Source organism: Tyto alba, unplaced genomic scaffold (genome assembly GCF_018691265.1).
Source record: "Tyto alba isolate M040663 unplaced genomic scaffold, T.alba_DEE_v4.0 Super-Scaffold_14, whole genome shotgun sequence".
Taxonomy (NCBI): Eukaryota; Metazoa; Chordata; class Aves; order Strigiformes; family Tytonidae; genus Tyto; species Tyto alba.
In genome coordinates this window covers 28,297,746-28,317,652 of record NW_024881276.1, presented here as the reverse complement: position 1 = coordinate 28,317,652, position 19,907 = coordinate 28,297,746, and the positions used below count along the sequence as shown (strand labels likewise).

At 42.8% G+C, this 19,907-nt stretch overlaps 1 protein-coding gene across 1 annotated transcript; it reads right to left on the bottom strand.

Annotated features, from left to right (window-relative positions):
• Positions 1–7,907: 7,907 nt before the first annotated feature.
• CLDN14 (claudin 14) lies at positions 7,908–8,618 on the bottom strand. The gene has a single exon (XM_009973908.3). The coding sequence runs from the start codon at positions 8,616–8,618 to the stop codon at positions 7,908–7,910; it is 711 nt and encodes a 236-aa protein (XP_009972210.2).
• Positions 8,619–19,907: the final 11,289 nt, after the last annotated feature.

Genomic DNA, 19,907 nt, shown 5'->3' with positions numbered 1-19,907 from the left:
AACAAGAACATCACAGTTCAATTGTACAAATAAACACCACTGTTCTTGTCTTCTTAAAAAATGCTACACAAGATAGCTCTAATAAAATAACTTCTAGAAGAGAAATATAAGTGAGAGGTAGCTGTGTCAGACAAACCTTGTATGGTGATCAGATAATGTTTTACTCAAAGACAACAGTAAGGAAACACAGAGCACTTCTAGGTGGCCTCTCTAAGCACTTTTACCATCTGACAGTCTTCATGCACCAATAATTGTATGGCTTTGTAGTAGTATTGGAATGTTTTCAGCCCAGTTAAACTAAAATCTCAGACCGAAGCCTACTTCTTTCCTATTCCCTGCCTGTCTTGGGTGGTTTCAGTATTCTTTGCTATAAATTGAGTTATGTGCACCGCCCTCATCAAGTTTAAGACTGGAAGGGAAGTAAACTCATAAGTTAAGCAACCTGGAGAGTCTGGAGCAGAGGAAACTGGGAACAACAGAGGCGCCTGTCATGGCTAGGAAATTAAAAACTTGAGCAATCACTGAAAAACAGAAAAACAGAGGCAAGAAACCACATCATCCCCAGCACTGGAGTGAGTTAATATTCGTATTGTCTTTTTAATGCTACCCCTACTACAGTCCTGTCAGACATGGAACAGGGCACAGCTCTTCAAGTAAAGTCAGCGAGACTGCAGAGCTACGGAGATGAGGTGCTGCCACTTACCTCTTCCAGGAGACAGGATTACAGGTGTGATGTCGAGGACAATGTTTTCTCCCAAGCCCCTAGCTGGCAATGGAAAGACAACACCAGCTTGGCTGAATCCTGCAGTTTACGCCAGCTCACAGCTGGAGCACAGGTCCCTTCAGACAGACAACACTGTCACTTTGGCAGAGCCACTGGCTTCAAGGAATCGATGCCCCCAAAATCTGTCGGATGCACCTTGCCTCCCCTCACCCAAATATCAGGCAGGCATTTTATTAGCAGCATCTACCACTTGCAATAACAAAATTAGAAAGAAACAAAATTAAAATGCAAACTTAGTCTGCATTTTATGATCGGATGCAGGTCTGATTCCCAAGATACACAACAAGTTTTGGAGCTGACAATCTGGGTCTTGTGGCAGTGAGGCCACTCCACCTTCCAAGCACTACTATGACATCTTTATCCTTCAGCAAACCTAACCTTTAGCCAGGAGGTGGGAAGGTGGCCTGGCACATATAGCCCAACTATAAAGGGGGCACCATGCTCTAGGGGGCCCCACTGGAGCTCTTTTCCCTCACTTCTCTCATACCTGCATTTTTCTTCCTCCAGTATTTAGTTTCAGATCAAGAGGCAAAGGCCAGAGAGCTTCCGTCTGCAGCCAGGTGCTCTGGTACTCACAGGTGATTTCTTTGTTTCAGCTGACGACTGTTTTGCTGTGGGAAATGTGAGCTACACATGTACTTCTTTCATAGATTGGAGATCTTAGGTGTTTAATGGCTATTTCCTTTTTGCTGGCTTGCTGCCATCCCTCTCTTCCCCCATCTCCTAATTTATTAACATTTGTTAACATTCATGCTAAATATTATGAAAGAAACTATAACTCTATGATCCCCAGCTCATTACCTGCCTCCATTAGAGGTTGCTTCTGCCACATTATCATCAGCCAATCAAAGAATAAACAGGTTGTTTTCCCTAAAATTTAGCTGCTTGTTAGAAGACATTGGCTTCCGCCTATTTTTTTACCGAGCCTTCCATGAGGTAAATGCTACTCATCAGCACCCTAGCTACAAAATCCATCTTATTTTTAAAGTACTGAAAACATCAGCAATTCTTTGCACAAGCAATTGAGTTTTAACTCTGTTTACCAAGACTTATTAATATTTCTTGACTTTTGCTCTCCCATGTTTTCCATATAACAAGTGCTTAGCTCTTTAAAATGTGAACAAATAAAACAAATAGGCAGCTCACTGCAAAGTGGAAGTGTGGGATTACTCTGTCAGCTTGCCCTTTTCTCACACTCTGGGCCTGAGAGCAATTAAATGAAGCTGACATGCATTAGCAAGGCAGCCTAATTGAGCCTGGATTGCCAGTGAAATGGTGATAGCCCAGTCCAGTATGGATTCTAGAGCCACCCCCCTTAGATATTGTTGATCAATGCCAGTGATTATGACATTTTAAAAATAAAATTGACTGTCCTTGACTTGAGTGGAAGGGAGGACTCACCCGTACATGCCACCAGTTACAATCGTTCTGCTCAATATAAAACACTTTGTGAAATAGCCATCACAAGTCTTTCCTTGATGTATCTCTTACGGAGGCAAAACTCCCATGACTTTGATTCTCTTTGCTCTGGAGGCCTTTTAGTTAAAAGCTCTATAATAGACTTGGAAATATTGACGATAATAATAAGCTTAGGGTTGAAACTCTGACCTCAGTAAGGTCAATCGAGCCAGAATTTCACCATTTTATATATCCACACATATATATGATGTATATACATATGCTCTTAACAGATCAAATCTGCTCATTGATTCTCTCTTTTTTTTTCACTCTACTTTCTAACAGTTTGCTTACCAAAGATCTTTTACGTGTGAGCTAATGAAATGAATGTATCTTCCTCATGCTTAAAGCAGAAAATAAATTTAACAACCCTTTCCTCCAGGAAACCTTCTTAAAAGGAAAAAAGCAAGAGGTCAGTGTATCTTGCCTTTCTTCTCTGTGGAGCATTTTAAGCCCATTCAGATGTCTGAGATTATGGAAAGTTGTCTTACAAACTGGCAGGTTTCTCAGTGAAGGGGAACACCTCATCTAGATTTATTGTGAAGGAAGAAGGGTAAGATGACTTCAGTTGGGGTCCTCTGATTTATGTTTGGTCAGGATCAAGCCTCACTACATTCAAACATGTCTTCTGATGTCATGAGCAGAAGAATAGGAAAAGATACAAATTAAACTGGGAATCAACATGACCCGGTGCCCATTTAGTGGTAAGAATAGGAAATGTAGATAATAGGGCTATGTGGACTAAGGTATATGAATAATTTCTTAAGAAAACAAGTGAAAAAGAACATACCTCTTATGCTGCACAGCAAAGCATGGCATGCAAGGGAGAGATAATATCTTTTAGTAGATCGGCTAGGGAAAGAGAAAAGGACAAGCTTTCAGCTTTTCTTTAAGACGCTCTCAGACCTCATGAAACACCTTATTGTTGCCTATCATTCTTACATACACAAACCATATTGTGAGATATAAAGCAAAGTAAACATTAAATAAGCAATAGCTATTTACAGGTGGACACAGAATTTCCATTATTCTTAATACACTGATGTGAAAAACCTTAATTACCAGATAATTATAGGAATGGTCTGATAACTTTTGTTCTACATCAGAAGAACTTCTAATTACTAAATTCAGTTAATTTTCTTATCTTAGCAGTTAACTCAGACACATTTCTTTAAGAAATTAGTTAAGTTTTGCTGTGGTTTATCAGTTACTTTGCTCCAGTACTTACACTAGGCGTTGTGGAAAAAACAGAACAAAAATATCAACCAGTTCATGACCCAGAGAGCTTCCGTCTACCCAGTGGCTCTGTCTGGTTTTGTGACAGCTAACATCATGGTGCATCTCAGGCACTGGTTTTCAGGGCAGCTGTGCCCCTCTGCTGACCCACTGACTCGCTGCTGCCAAAAGGGGAAATCCTTGCATGCTTACTCCAATCTTTACTCCTCCTTTCCCACTGCCCCTGCCCTCCCAGGCATCCCTTTTGTGGCTCTCCTCACACCTATCTGCTAGCTAGGTTAGCTAACTTCAGTATCAGGAAATGAGCCCATTCTTTGATGTAGTTGTTTTCTGCCTTTTCAAGGAGTTAATCTGGTTCACAGAGAGGACCAAAGTGCAAAGTGGTGGCTGGGAGCTGGGGCAGCACGGGCAGGGGAAATGGGACCTCACCACTTCAGGAGCGATGAATTGCTACATCAACTCATGGATGATGGTGGAAGCTCAGCAAAACCCACAGTTGAAACCTGTGGTTCAGGTCTGCAGAAACTTGAGCACTCTTACTGAATCCTACCAAATTTACATCTATCTGATGATTTCCAGTGTGAGCAGCATTAAAACTCACTGGTGGATTATGTATTCCTCCAGCATCACAGTGTTTTGACTTCTGCCGTGCAGAACGGCAGGCTTGAGCATAATAGTTTCTTTGGGGCCTAAAATCAATGTATTATTGTACTTCAAGCCAAAAGGTAGATCACTTTTTCTACCCACTTGCCTTGCACCCGAGGAAGGTCTTGATCAACCTGTGTGCCCACCTTCAACCTAGCATTCGTGTCATTAGACCAGTCTCTTCTCACAACTTTTCCTGATCAGGTCCTTTTCCTGCAAATGAAGGGGGCTGGTGGGATACTGTTTTGCAAGAGAGATCATTATTTTATTCCCAGAGGCTCAGTAATAAAAGAATGGCATATTTTCTTCCTTTGGTCTATTAGCCACTTTCTAGCAACAGTATTAGAGGTGACTAAAATGTTTTTTACTCTTAATTTATTTTGATTTGTAGTTGATTGTTTGTAGTGTCCTGAATCAGAGTTACACACCTGGAATATCCTGTGAGATCATATCAAGGCCTGCCATAATTTAGATGGCAAAATCCAGGGTGATTGGAGAACAGATAGTCAACCAGCCCTGAGGGAGGATGCTGAGGTGGGGAGCAGCATTCTTGACCTCCTCCCATCCCCACATGGTGGTCTTTGAAGTTGCTCCTTGTAGTCCCAGAAGCTGCCAGCCTCTCTGAGCCCAGCTTCCATCCCTACCTAAGATGCCTCCATCTGTACCTGATCCTGCAGTAGAGTCCCCACTATTTCCTGAGTTGCAGATCTAACCACGATATCCTCTTGCTGCCAAATCCCATCCTCCACCCATGCCTCCCTGCCAAGTCTCCCACCCTTGCTCCTTCAGGAACATTGCACTGAAGTTGATTAAAACATGGTGTAACCACAGTCACACGCACGAACAATGCCTGCACTGTTAAAAGCAGTTTCTGACGGCCCTGGATCCCCTCCCTGCAGTGCCTCCACCAAGAGGGCAGGCTGGCACTTCACCTCTAGCGAGCTGGAGGCAAAAATCAGTCTGTACTTATCTAAAAAAAATAAATAATTAAAAAATATGCCTCCACGGGACTCTGCAAAAAACAGTAGATGCATGTGGGCAGAATCTGGCACGTGGTAGTGCTAGTCCATTGCCCAGCACTGTGCCCTTGCTGCTGAGCTATAGCTGCCCAAAGACCGCGGGCCCATAAACAACACCTCGGTGGTCCAGGAAACTCATCCCCTTTCCTTGACACTCTGTCACTTATCGATGCCACTGATGACCAAGGGATTACTCAGCAAAGGAGGAGTGGTGGGGATTCATTCCTTGACTAAGGTCTCTGAGCCATGCCTCGTTGCCACTGGTCTGTGGGGGGGCAGGGGAGTTGCTCCTTAGGTTATCAACACCTATGTCAGTCTGGGGCAGTCGCAGCCAGAACTCTAAGGCTGCTAGAATATATATGTGTGGTTTTTTGTTTCAAATGGCAGCTTAAAAGAAGAAAGAAGCAGAAATTTATGTTAGTTTTAGCATGGAATGAGCGCCGCTGGTTCACAGGCTCCTGTGAAAGAAGCCTTTTCCCTCTCTCTGTTGACATCACAGCACTTCCAGGTATTTCTGCCAGGACTTTACAAACCTTTCTTACTACTGTCACGTATCCTGCTTGGCTGGGAATTTGTGCAGTAAGAATAGCACTACACATAAGTATTCCCACTGCACAAACATCTTGGCAAGTGAATTAATTTATCAGTATATAGCAAACATACTACTTAATGAGACACAAGACCATTTCCTGCACTTGGACTTGTGTTCCAGTATTCATGGCCATCCAAAGCCCTCATTCGAAGTTGATATCGTAATCACTTGGCTAGATCTATTGTAATGTAAATATAGAAAAAACTCTACGTAATTGACCTCCTTCATTAGGCTACTTTTTGTCCTAAAAAGGCATGCCAGAAAATCTGTAATGGACTATGAACAGTTTGACTCCATCTTCTCTAAGAAGCCATTGTCAGAGCAGTTTCTGTCCATTCTTTGCACCTCAGAGTCTGTTATTAAGATGTTTGCAAAGTCAGTGAAGTTTCTGTACAATTTTTTTTTCACATAATATGTAATAGCTACAGCTAATAAAACATGAGTTTATAGTCAGTTGTTACCAATCAATCACCAAAGCCTGGTCCCAGATCCTTTTTGTTATTTCTGGTCTCAGCAAATTGCTTTAGAAATGCCATTTTGTTTTTTAAAAACAGTGATGAAGATAACCTGTATCAATGCTGAAAAACATTCTGTCACAATTCAAATCAATGTGAAAAAAATTGCTAGGTGATCAGCCATGGAAAGCAAGGTTGAGAGTGAAACCAGGGGAGATGTTGAAAGGATCCCAGCTCTCGAGGTGCTACCAGGTGATATTGTAATTGCAAACAGGCTTTTGCCAAATTAAGTATACTAAGTGTAGTTCCCTCACAGTTCTTGGAAGTTGTTTTTTTTTTTAAACCCTATTAAATGTCAGTGTGTTGGTCCATATGTTGCTCTGGAGAGACCTGTAGCTTTCTGGAGTTAACAAGAATCTAGCGGGTTTTTTTTTGTGTGTGTGTGTGTGATGGTTTTATAGCATAGTATATGTTCCACTGGACTTCACTGTAACATCAGATGGAGAGAGCTAGGGTTCTTTGTTCGCTAGTTTTTTAATTGCTTGAACACACCGTGGAATGATTGCATTTTGTGAGAATTTTAGAAGTAAATGTCTTGATTTTATACTCCTCCTGACAGGCAATGATTACTGTCTGTGAGTGTAACCTCTGCTGGCACAGAGGCTGCCTTGTGTGTCGAAGCCTGACCGAATGGAAGTTCCCCAAATACCACTGGAGTAGATGGAAACGTTACTAACCCTAATGCACCTTCAGTCAGGACCCCATGCAAAAACCACCAGGACTGAGCATAAGAAATGAGTACATTTCATTACATGGTATTTGGAGATAGGATTCTAGAAATGTATTTTCTGATCTATATAATGCATAGATTGTACAGAATGCTAAATCTGCTAAAGAATTAAATGCCCATTCTGTGACAAATTCTAAAACTTGAGGTTTTAATTTTTTAAATAGAAGTTCAACATCAAATGTCTAGTTTTGTTCTATCACTGTTTCTAAAACCCAATTCTGATCCACTGAGATGGTTTGTTTCCATTATGATACATTGTCTTGTTTCAAAAATGTGCTAAAATTTTATTCTGATAAGGTCAAAACACTGTAGCATAATTTAAAATATCAGTTATAACATACTGTCAAAGACATCTGTCATAATGTTATTGAAAATCATATTTCAGGGGACTATAAAACAAACAAACAAAAAGTTAAGTCAAAGCAAAACTAATACCTTGTCATAATGAAACATTGATGCATTATGGAAATGAGAATCTTAGCAGGCAGCCACTGCTGAAAATCACTGTGTCTCACCATGAAGCTCCCCGTTTTAGGCAAAATGGCATCTTTTGTTGGAACACTGTTCAAACAACAAGTTGTGGCCAGTTCCGCTTTAGTGCTTGTTGCAGGGCAGAAACTACAAACCAAACCATTACTTTGAGCAAAACTGCCCTTGAACTGCCTGCCTGCAAAACTCTAGTTGAAAGTAGGCAGGTATGTGCTGTCTCTGGAATATCACAGCCTCCTTTGTATTTGTTTTCCAGATTTTGCAGCAAGCATTTTTGTGTCCGCATTCTTTCTTTCTCCGGAAAGAAAGGAAAAGAAGAAACGAACAATGGTAAACTTTGTATCGTAACCCTTATAAATTAAAAGTCATCTTAGCTTTGTTTTATGCCATGCACAGAAATTATAAAGCAGCTGTGTCCCGCAGGCAAATTTTAGGGAACTCACACATAGTCATTTAATCTGTAGCCGCTATGGGAAGCAGATGTCAGGGAAGAAGTATGGTTTCCCTTGTAGGCAGTTGGTGGTCTATAGGAGGGAGCAGTCCTTCTTACGCTGCTGGGCTGTGTCTGGTAAGGTGTCTCGTTCCCACCACACTGGCTCGATGCGCACAGCAGAGCACCACCGAGGATTGTCAAAGCTGCGGAGACGAAGCCGAGGTAAAGAGCTTGCCCTATCTCGTACTTCATCCCACTGGGCAGCATGGGGTTGTAGAACTCCATAACGACGTTGTTAGTGGTCCAAGAAACAGGCACCAGGCAAACGAGACCGGCCAGGATGAAAACGATCCCCCCGGAGACCGCGATGGAGGCTTTGGCAGAAGTCCCCTTGGCACAATGCGTGCACTTCATACCGATGACAGCCATCACGCATGCCAGAGCAGAGAGGACGCAGGAAATTACCATCATGGCCCGGGCGGCTTGGAGGTCAGGGGGCAGCGCCAGCTGGGAGCGGTGGACCTGGCACTGGTAGATGCCGGTGCTGTGCCAGACGCACTCCATCCAAAGCCCTTTCATATAGGCCACAGCTGTTATAATATTGGTGCCTACGTGTGCCGTTCGCCACCAGTGTGGCAGAATAGTAGCAATTAATGTCCCAATTAGGCCGAGCAGGCTTAGAGAGAAGCCAAGTAACTGAACAGCCGAGCTTGCCATGTTAATGTTTGTCCTGCCTAGTTCCCTTAATAAAGCACCTCCGCTTCAGAAAACACGAGCTTTTCTTGGAAGATATGCAGCTGTTTTACTTTGACACCTTCTGCTCTCCTAATAAAAGGTAATTGAGGAAAAAAGGAGTTAATTATTACCCAAATGCATTACCTCTCCAGCCAGTAAGGTGCATTCCAAGTGCAGTTAGTGCAATAATTAGCATAGTTATCGCTGTTAATCGTACTTTTGTGGAAGTAATGGGAAAGTAAGCTTCCCTCTTCACTTATATAAACAGTCTTCTGTTGCCCACTGGGAAGAAAACTCAAGACAATTTATGAAATGGAAAAAAATATTTTAAATACAAATATTCCCCTTCCCAGCAGACTCTTCAAAAAAACCAAACATGATTTCCTTTCTAAAGCAAGGAATTAGCTAGTGTTAACACTTGGAATGAATGAGATTTATAAAGTAGGGAACTGCAGGTTGCTTTACATGATGAAAACATTCCCAGAAGGTCATAGCAGGACTAAGGAAACAATAAGGGTATATTTGCTCAAAGTAGGGAGCAAAGAGAGTGATTTAAAATCTGTGGAAGAGGATAACAAGTATTGGATTAAAGTCACTTTCCTGACTTGCCAGTATTTCTTGAGGTTACATTTTAATAAAGCATCTCAAAGGGGAATAATTTTCATTAGTCTCCATGGAGTTTCAGCTTATGATTTTAGGTTGTGGGTGAAATGACAGCATGTGAAACCAGATGTACAACACGGAGCTTCTGAGAAGCAACACCTTCACAGTTTAGTCACGTATAAATTCTAGCTGAAAAACAAGGAATAGTAATTCTTCCTTCTGTATAAATAGCAGATTAAGTGGTCTTTTCCAATGGCTGCCTTGCAAGGTCTGTTATGCATCACGCATTATGTGTGTGGGCAGAAACCTGATATTTTAATATATAAAATAACTGTTGCATCAAAATCCAACTTGGAATTCAGAAACAGAAACAAATTTAGGCTCCAATTCTGCAAAGACTCACGCATGTGCCGAACGTATGTTCGGGGAAGAAAGCATAAGTGTTTGCAGGACTGGGCCTTAGCAGGCGAAGGGAGGAAAACCACCTGGCCAAACTAATGAAGACCACTAGAGCAATGAAATAATGCTAAGGGAGAAAAGCGAAAGCTGGTTTACATTTCCCTTATCTCAGTAATGAGGCAGGAGTGCTTGAGGTGTGCATCAGTGCCAATGTTCATCTCCAGACCACGTCGCAGAATGCACCGATCTCTGCATATGACAACAACATAGGGCATCTCTTCCCGAAACAACCCACAGTCTGCCTTGGACATTGTGCCAAAAGAAAGGAAAATGTTGAAAAGCACAGGGATTATATGGGCTGCGCAGGACAGCAATGCCAGCTGAGAGTCTTGTAACTTACACATGTTCCTTTTCTTTTGTCGGGAGCGTGTCTGCTGTGTGCAGACATAGGATGGGGAGGAATGTGATGTTGGACAGGATCTGCAGAAAAGTACCCAGCCCTCTGACTGGAAGGGAAGAAAAAAAACAAAGACCAGCTTTCCTTTAATGTGGCTAGTTTTAGGAAGGCGTTTCTACTGTTAGGGCTTTCTGGCCTTTCAGAGACTCTTTACATAATGCTTAAATGAAAATGACTGGGTTTATGTGGTCGTTGAAGTAATTTGCCTAATTTACAAATAGTGAGACAAATGCAGAAGGTCTTATATCAGAAATCACCATAGGATTGGTCTGCATTCTGCCAGGGAAGGTCAAATCGCAGATTTCTCTCTTTGTACCAACTATCACAGAGTATTGCAATATGACAGGACACAGGTTAGGGCCAGGCACAACACAGAGGGCAACAACAGAAGCAAATAAATGTTTATCTCCAGCAGTACTGCAGATATTTTATTTCTGTTCCCACCATGTGCTTGGGTAAGATCTCTAGAAGTCCTCAACGTATGTTTGTCTTTCAGACTATTTGGGTTTGGTTAATATATTAAGCATAAGGAAAACTAAGCAGTATTTTCCCTTTTTGCATTCTTGTTTGTTTCTTGTGAGGCATATCATTGTTGTATCTAAGCATGCCACACAACTTAGAAACTATCCAGGTAATACTTCTCCAGGATGAGGGAGATCTAGACATGGCTTTGGGGCACAACAGGAGGACGAGTGACCTACCCAGATCACACAGGAAATCTGTGAGCAAACTGGAAAGAGAGCTCGGGTCTCCTGTGTCCCAGGCCCTAATCTCAGCATCACCTCTCACATCCCTGGTCCCTGCCTGGTCTGACAGTCCCCCACTCCCTCTGTATTTTTCCCTGTGCACATCTGCAGATGAGTGCAACCTGAGATTATACTCTATCCAATTACTCAGCCTGCATGTTATATCCGTGTATTGCACACCATTCAGAAGAGTGCTCTAAGTTACTCTTCAGTGTTTGCAAATAGGCTTTCAAGGTCAGGCATCAGGCTTTGCAACTAATCCCAGGGAGAACAGGATATAAAAGATAAATGTGATTTACACCACCAGTCATGGGAAATGGACTCTCAATTTAATGGAGGTCAGAATACTCTGGAGCTTGGCAGCAGCTATTTTTAGATGTCATTAAGGTGTTATTTTTAAACATTAGCCATTAAGAGCCTTCTAATTTAGGAAACCAGTGTTAATTAGCCCCACTTGCTTGGCGTCATGTTTTCCATGCACCTTTTTCAGCAGATGCCAGCTGCCCCTGGTGCTCAGTAACACTTTAACTGCTGTGGACTAGCCTTCCCCTCCCTGCTTGCAAGTGGCAAAATCAGCAGTAACTTAACACATTTATCTCCAAGAACATCAACAGCCTTGTTAAAATGTCTCACCTTACAGCTTTGTTCCCAATGTGTTAGGCAAGGAACATGACCACCACGGTGGGATCAGGTGAGCAGACGGTTGGATATTTCTTGTGGGCTGACCTAGTTAAATGCAAGAACAAAACCAAACCATTTTTCCTGTGTGAATTTTGTTTGTTAATATTTCTGTAGAAAGTGAGTGAGCCAGAGCCAGCCTTTGCAGGGCAGTGAAGATGATGGCTGTCTGGAGTAACAAAACAATGAAAGTTGGTAAAATGGCTGCTTCCTTCTAAGGGGAGACAGTAGCATTACTGCCCAGTGCACAGCTGCCAGATAAAGCAGGGATGGCTTTCTCAATCTGAGTACACTCCTAAAATGGCTCATCTCTAGCAGTGGCTTGCTCAGCCAGACGTTCACATCTCGACTGCTGCAGAGTACATGAGAGGTGAGCTGCTTCTTTCAGGGGAAGCCCCTTTTAGCCGCAGTGCTGTCTGCTTGCACCCCCTCCAGCAGCAACACCAGCAACCTCCTGGGCTCTCGTCCACGTCTATCACCTCAGATAAATCTTTTTGTCTTCATCCTCTTGGTGCACTTTGGCTCGTACCAGCAAGAAGCTTTGAGCTGGCTGAACTGAACCCCTGCAGCAGACCTAGCTTGATGAGCACTGCTACTTAACTGCAGTACATGGGGTGATGGAGCCCAGTGTCAAGACACCATAACTGGATCAAGAAACAACATGCATATTTAGAATTCATGACCTTCAAAGTCCATCTCAGCACTGAGTTTGTAAAATTATGTGAAAATTTGTGAAGAGAATATGTGAAATTTTTGAATTTCCTTGCTCTGCCAGCTCATGCCAGCTTTATTTTTATGAGCACAAGGGTTGAAAACACAACTTTTCCATACAAACTTTAGTTTTGCCTCATGCCTGTGTTTTACAGAAACGGCCATAGCTGGGATAAACCCCTGGTTGTGCTTTCCACTGGGCTGTATCACAGCTGCGTTAGCCTTGGGAGACATGTCTCCAAAGTAAGCTCCAAATTAACAGCAGAAACTGATGTCACTAATCTGGGTATTTTACCCAGGATTAAATGACAGATGCATGTTTTACTGCTGTCTCTTTCACTGTTTCTCATTTTACTATTTCCCTACCCGTATCGGTCTTATCCTTTTGTTTCTGCTCTTTCTAAGTCTGTTCTCCAGACCTGCGAACTGCTTCTTCTCATGCAGACTATGGCTGTGGTGCCTCTTGTCCCCTTGCTCTGCCAATGAATTATAGCTCAATAATTTTGGTATTTCTCTGCATACCCTTACCAGCCTATGTTTTCACTTCAGCCCCACAAATTCTGCACCAATTTGCTCTCAAAAATCCCAGAAATCTGGCCGTTCCAGCCTCTGCCCTAGGAGTGCAAAGCAGCGCGATGCAGTGATGTCCTTTGCAGACATCCTTACCAGCTGCAGACCGGTGGAGAGTCAGGCCTGAAGTACTCCCTGTTGTGGACCTCAGCTGAGCCGGGCCCTTAACCATACACTCATTTTACACGCTTGCTTAATCTCACACAGCCTGAATTATTAAGGTTGGTCCCAGGTTTAAGTGCCAGCTGGATCAGAGCTTTAAGGCAGGGTCAGGTAATACGTCTGCCAGACCGGTGAGTGAGGTTACCCGCACCAACACTGAGTTCAGCTGTTTCACCTCCCCAGGCCCTTTCGTTGCTAACTCCTGATGAAATGTGTTCAGGGGAAAAAAATTGACTGGCATTTTGCACTCAGTAAGAAGAGATCCCTCTGTGTACGTGGGTGAGAGTGGGCAGATCTGAGGGGAAATAAGGCCCGCCTGGCTCAGAGCAAAATTCTTCTCTTTATTCCACCCCCCACCCCCATTTATGTATTTAAAGAAGAGATTAGGAAATCAATAAAAGTTTGAAAGGCACATTGTAACCAACACTGACCCTACACCTACTCCCACCCCCTCTCTGTGAAACAAGTCCTCACAGCAAGCGCTGACATTGATCACTGCGGTGCAGCTGCTGCCCCACCAGATGTGCAGGAGGAGCCTTAAACCCTCCCCAGATCCACAAAGCCTCCAGGACTTTCCCTGTATGGCACTATTGGGTTGTAACTGGCCTTGTGCCACCTCGTTGCTTCCTTCTGCATGGACAGGATCCTGCCCACGAGTGCCATGGCGATCTGCCTGCACAGCTTTTTGGGTGTCTGTCTTGGCTGTGGGTGCTGTGAGACTCCAGCGGTGCTGCCATTAATTTCATGGGTTGTTCCCACCTGAGAGCAGTCACACATCATCTCTGCACCAATTGCTGCTGGCTTTAAAATTACCTCATTTTGAAATACTCTTGAGTGGACCTCAAGTTTTTTTCAATCACAGAAGTATTTAACTTTTGGGGGTGTGTTATTTGGGGTTTTTCTAAAAGTGTGAACCAAAAAAAAAGATAAGGTCCACATTTTGATCCCACATAACTTTACTCCCCAAATTTTGGAGTCTTGTCACCTCAGTCCTCCAGATAGCCTGTGGCTGACGTAGCTACCTTCAGAGGGTGGTTTAGATCATCACCTGGATGAATTACCCTCAAGGTCTGCTACCTGATTTTTGGGGTTGATAGGGGCAGCTGGGAGGAGAGGGTCTCCTCACCAAGGTGCTTCAGGCAGTGCCTGGTCCCAGGCCTCAGGGACAAGGACTGCAACGTGAAGCAGTTTGCATGGCATGAGTAGGCAACAGGGTTAAGGGATGAAGGGACACTAACCAGAAGTGATATATATGCATATGCATTTATTTCCAAACTTGCACATGTAGATATTTCCAAAACTGCTTATCTGGACTAGACCTTTCAAAAGAGCCCTGTGACTTTGAGCAGCTTGGGTTTTGGATGCTTAGCTTGAGAAATCTTACAATGATCAAGTCTACTCTATGGTAGTCAGATTTAAGATCTAGTAACTGGGAAACTTAAAATCATTTATTACATCTGTAGCTGGGTCTCAGTGTCCACCCATAAAATCTGTGGTATGGAAAAAAGAATGAAAGGACAAAATTATCTGAGAGATAAACTGTGATTATATTAGAATGATTGATGTGTTCAGACAGAGGGATATAACTATTTGGCTGGCATGTGAACAAAAGCCCTTGTGCTTGGACCACTTGCAGCTCACATGATCTCATTTTTTACTGAATGTAACCAAGGTTATTGGTTTTGAATGATAATAAACATCCGTGATGTGGTAGGGACTCCTCCATATAGTATAACATAGAGGAGGATATGATGAATAGTTCATTTATAAAGTGTACTCTACATGCAATGTGGCTACTTAATTCTGCCCTTTATTTATACTATTTATGTCTTAAAAGAGCACTGTAGCAAATATACACTATAAACCTTCATCTCTTTTCAGAAAGTCAATCCTTTCACTGAAATTGGTTTACTGAATCTAGGAGGTGTTTGTTTGCCTGTGGGACACTGCTAGATGAGTTAGCTTAACATACTAGAAATAACGGGCTCTTTTCTTACATGTTGACTGTGGCTTTGGAAGAAACTCTGCTGGAGTTATTACTACTTGTCTGGGTAATCTTAATTTGGATTAGTCGGCAAACACACAAACATTACGAAGTCCTGTATGTGTACATGATAAAGCAGCCTTTATTCTCTTACAGCCCATCCCTCGTTTGGTCTGCAGTAATGGGTTGTATTCAGGGAAATGAGATGAACAAGGCTGCTGTCAAAGTGTTTTATCCACGCTATTCCCAAAGCTCCTAGGGAGTGTGGGGCAAATCACAGGTGCCAGATTTCATTTTCAGGGGGTACCAAACATGACAAGCATAACAATTAAGAAATTCAGTGGGAGACGGAACAAGGTAATGTGCTATGAAATACTCAGTGTTATAAAAATCAGGTATGTGGTTCCACTTGTCAAACACTAAACATTGGGTGACATTTCTGATAATTTTGGCTTTTCTTCTTCACGTGCAAAATAGAAGTAATTTCAACTGAGGGTAAATTCAGTGTTTGAAACACTGATATTTTACAGTGACAACAAAGCCATTGCTCTAAACTTAACATAGCATTTTATTATAAGCTAGTGTACAGGGAAAAGGCAAGATAAGAGTTTATCTCAGTATATATGCATGGTATTAGTGCACAAAGAAAGTTGTGAAAAATAAGGAGACATGGGAACCTAAACTCTAATTGTTTGTGTACCAGTGTCTTTGTGGACGCTTTTACTTCCAGAATAAAAGTAGCCAAATCAACATCAGAGGGTCTCCCCATAACCTCGTGTTGGAAACAACCATATCGATCTTTGGAACATGATCTGCTGGAACTGGGGGAAGTCTGTGCGTAGGCTGGCCTTTTATCAGGCCCTCAGATTAAAAGGCCACCACATCTGCAGAAAGGTTTGCAGCCAGAATGACGCAGAACTTACGAGGGGCTCTGTGCCCTGGAGGATTCCTGTCTGCAAGCGTGAGCTGGTAAATTAATTGCTGCCCAGTCAGATTATGAAAGCCTAACAGCTAAATCAGAGTATTTATTACCCAGGAATGCCAGGAGATGATGGAGGTATTTTAGCCCGAATGTCAGAAGCCCTTGGGCCAGGATTTCAGCTAGCATAAATCTGTGCACTGTCACTCAGTGAAGGGAATGGAGCTACACCAATTTACACCAACATAGCATTTGGCTTCTGGGAGCTTGGGAGGCAAAGGTTTTGATCTGTGTCCCCCCATTCTCATGTGTGCAGCTTGCTAGCTACCTATTGTATCCGAGTTATTATAATTTATGACTGGAGACTGTTGTGCTTACACAGCCTGCCAGTTGCATGAGCATTTCTCTCCAGATTATTCCTGGGTGATTTTGCCCGGTCAGTTTTTAAATGACTCAAGCCTTGGAGTTTCTAACATTTCCTGTGGCAGACTGCTCTACAGTCTGCTACACTTCACAGTTTAGAAATACAATCTGAGAGCCAAACCAAATCCTCGTACTCTTTCTCCCAGCCCTATTTCCTTGAATCAGCCTAAACAAATTACCTCGTTAATGTGTATGCCCTGCAAATACCTATTGAGGGTTATCATACCTTTTTTATTATCCGTGTCTCACCTGGGCTCACTCCCTCTTCCCCTTCTGCTCCCCACTCTCACGTTATTTACATTACTTAATAGTGCTTAAAATAGTTTTCAGCCTAATTTAATTTAATCTTTTTTGCAAAGTTCTGTGGTGTATTGTGCTTTATGCTGTCTTTGCCCCTTTAGCCATTACATAAACTGATCTCAGAAAGGGATTGGGCTACTCAGGCTGGCACCGATCCACTCGTTGCAAAATCTTTGTGTTTGTTGCTCCTGGTCAGCATTATCCTATGATGCGGGTGGTTTCAGAAACTCCTTCTGAATATTTGAACCATTACTTTGTTAAAGACTGAAAACAAATTTACCACCATGCCAGTAGCATAACCTGCTGGGTGTCTGCATCTTCAGTTATCCTCTCCTTCCTGGGATTGCTGAAGGCCTTGCAGAGGCGATGGCTGGCAGCACGGCCAGCCCTCCCCTCCCGACCCCTTGTCTCCGGGCTCTAGTCCTGAGGGCGTTAGAAGTCCTGCACGGAGAAGCTGGTGCTCTCCCGTTGAAAGATCTAAGGGAGAAAATATGCGCCATCGCAAAACCTGAAATAAGATCTGGGCTGCCTTGGGTCACTCAGCAGCCAGAACAGAGGGAGGAGGGGGAAGGGGAAGGCCATTTGCTGGGTCTGAGCTAAACTGCCCAGAGTCAGCAGGACATGTCCCCATGATTTCCACGCATACGGACTCAAGGCACCCTTTGCCTCCCCCTTCTGCCTGCCTCTTGGCCCAATAAGCTTTCATCCCAACCGCCCACAGCTGCATGGGCATTTGGAGCCCACTCACATTTTTGATTCTGTTTGTCTGCCTTTTTTGGTTCCTGTGTTTTCGCTGGGAAGACTCCCAGACAAAAATGTGGGCAATCTCTGAGCAGCTCATCCTGTATGCCTGTGTATGTTGCACAGGCTGCACCCAGCCCGAGCAGATGGGCAGCACAAGGGAAGGGTGGCACCTATGCTGCCTGGGGGGCCCACACACACACGGTGCTGCTTCCCTGGGCTTGGCAGGCCCCAGGGGGTCAGCTGGCAATGCTGCTGTGAGTGCATTTCTCGACAGACATTTGGCAGCCCCACATCAGCCATACGTGCCCGTTCTTGCTTATGCCACATGTGGGTGAACTGAAGACATAGCTGAGAAGGGTCTGAACTTGCTCCTGTTGGTGTAAGCAGAGAGCAGCTCCCCCAGACTCCGTCTGATTAAGAGGATGGTACATTGGAATCAGACACAACACATACAAAGAACATCTTCTCTCTTAGGTGTTTCCCTTAGCTTTGGACATGTGACACACTCATGGAGATTTTACATAAAGCTTTAGGTCCTCACACTTACATGCCTTAATGGGAGACATATTTTATTCCCAGACTGGCTTAGTTCCATTAACAAACAAGCTGACAACTGACTAACAGAGTGCTCAAGATGCTCCTGACTTACTGCACAAGACCTGGGGCACTAAATGTAACATAAAAATCAGTGGAAGCACTGAGTTCAAAGTGTCATCTTTCCTTTGAGCTGAGCGTGCGTGGGACTCCTCAAATGCCACACTTTGACGTGAGTTTGCTTTGATAGTTATGTCTTTGGTCGCGTGTGAAATTCTCCCCACATCTTTGACGCTTCCATTTGTCTTTCAGGACAACATCAGAATAAATAGCCCATCAGCCACAAACTCATTTGTCTTCCCTGTAGCTCTTAGGAAGTGCTGTAATTATTTAACTTCTTAAAACTTTCACACTCTTACAACTCTCATAAAGTAGTTATTTAACTCCTGATATTTTCTTCCCAGCTGTGATGATTTAATCTAGCCTGGGTTTTGAAAGACTCAGCCAGGAAAACCCCAGAGCGCAATACAGCTCATTTATAAGGATCAGCGTTTCTGCAATACCAAGCCTGGGCTGCACTCTACATCTGTCTTATCTAAACACTACCATCACACTGTATTTAGGTTTTCATTGTAAGTTAAACCATGACACACAGATTTGAGAAAGTCATACATCTGGCCTGGAAAGATCATTCTGTATTTTAAACATTTTACGGAACAGCTCCATATTATTAATTCAGGTAGAGCACATTTGTTTTGGGAGGTTTAGTTCTCCTGCCAGCAAGGGGGAAGCACTGCGGTCTCTTTACCATGGAAGTTCTTACTTCTCAAACCCTGCCCCCCCAAATTAAGTCAGTTCCCTAACTATATATATCATAGCCTTCCATAAACATCAAAAAACTATTCTGATGTGGAAATTGTGTTATAACACAGGTGAAATTTCCGTTCTCTCCCAGTGATGACTTTCACCCATATGTAAGAAAAGAGCCAAAATAGCTCAGCAGCACAATAGTGATATTTTATATTTCAAAACCAAGCCCTCTCAATTCCAAAGCCAGGAAATTCTTATGATTAAGATGCCTCTTACAGACATTAAATACCCAATATAGTTTATGTTGCTTATTAATGGTCAACAAGAATACTTTAAAGTTTATATTTAACACAGAAATTGCAAATATAAACTTCTCCCACTACATATATTTGCTATTGCTGAGCTAACATTGAAAGACACGTACTAACTTTTTAAATTTCCTGACTTTTATGATTGCTCAATTTTGCAACCTTAACATTATTTTGAAACTAGGATTGTGTAAAATTTTCCCCAAGAGACTAAGAGAACTATGTGCTTTTGAAACGTTGCCTTTCTGTAGCTAATTTCCCTGGGTTTGTTGGGTTGGGTTTTTTTCAACTAAAAATCTCACAGACAGGAGCAAAATCACAGGACCTCAAAAATAATCAAGTGTGTTTCTAGTACCCTGGTGCCTTAACTTTCCTGCATTTGCTGGGTGTTCGTTCTACGGTGCAGGTGTACATCTGCTATGGATCACATCCCTGTCCAGAAAAGCACTTGACATCACTAGAACTACTCACATGCATAAGGTGAAGCACTTGTTTAAATGCTTTCCTGGATTGGGGAGTATCTTTTGAGATATTTAAACTTGAAAGGAAATTGAATTTAATTTTCCTATCGATGCTCGTGGGATTTAAACAGGTGACAAATTACATCTAATGACTGCTAGCATGCATACTCTCTGAACATCAGTGGGAAATTAATCCTTTCTGTCTAGATGGAATCATAAAGCAGCATAATAAGTAAGAGAAACCGTGTTCATTTGAAATAAAACACAGGTCATTCTCGGTTTGTATCCAGATTGTTTTGCATCTCAAATTAAGAATTTGTTTCAGTGCCCACTGCTGGCTGGTTTTCTGGAGGTGAGCAGGTGGTGGGAGCTCTTTTATTAGCTGGTCTTTTTAGGCGAAAATTCTCCCCTTGTGAGGGAGCTTAGCAGACCCATACAATATTTAAACCCCCTCAAACAAGA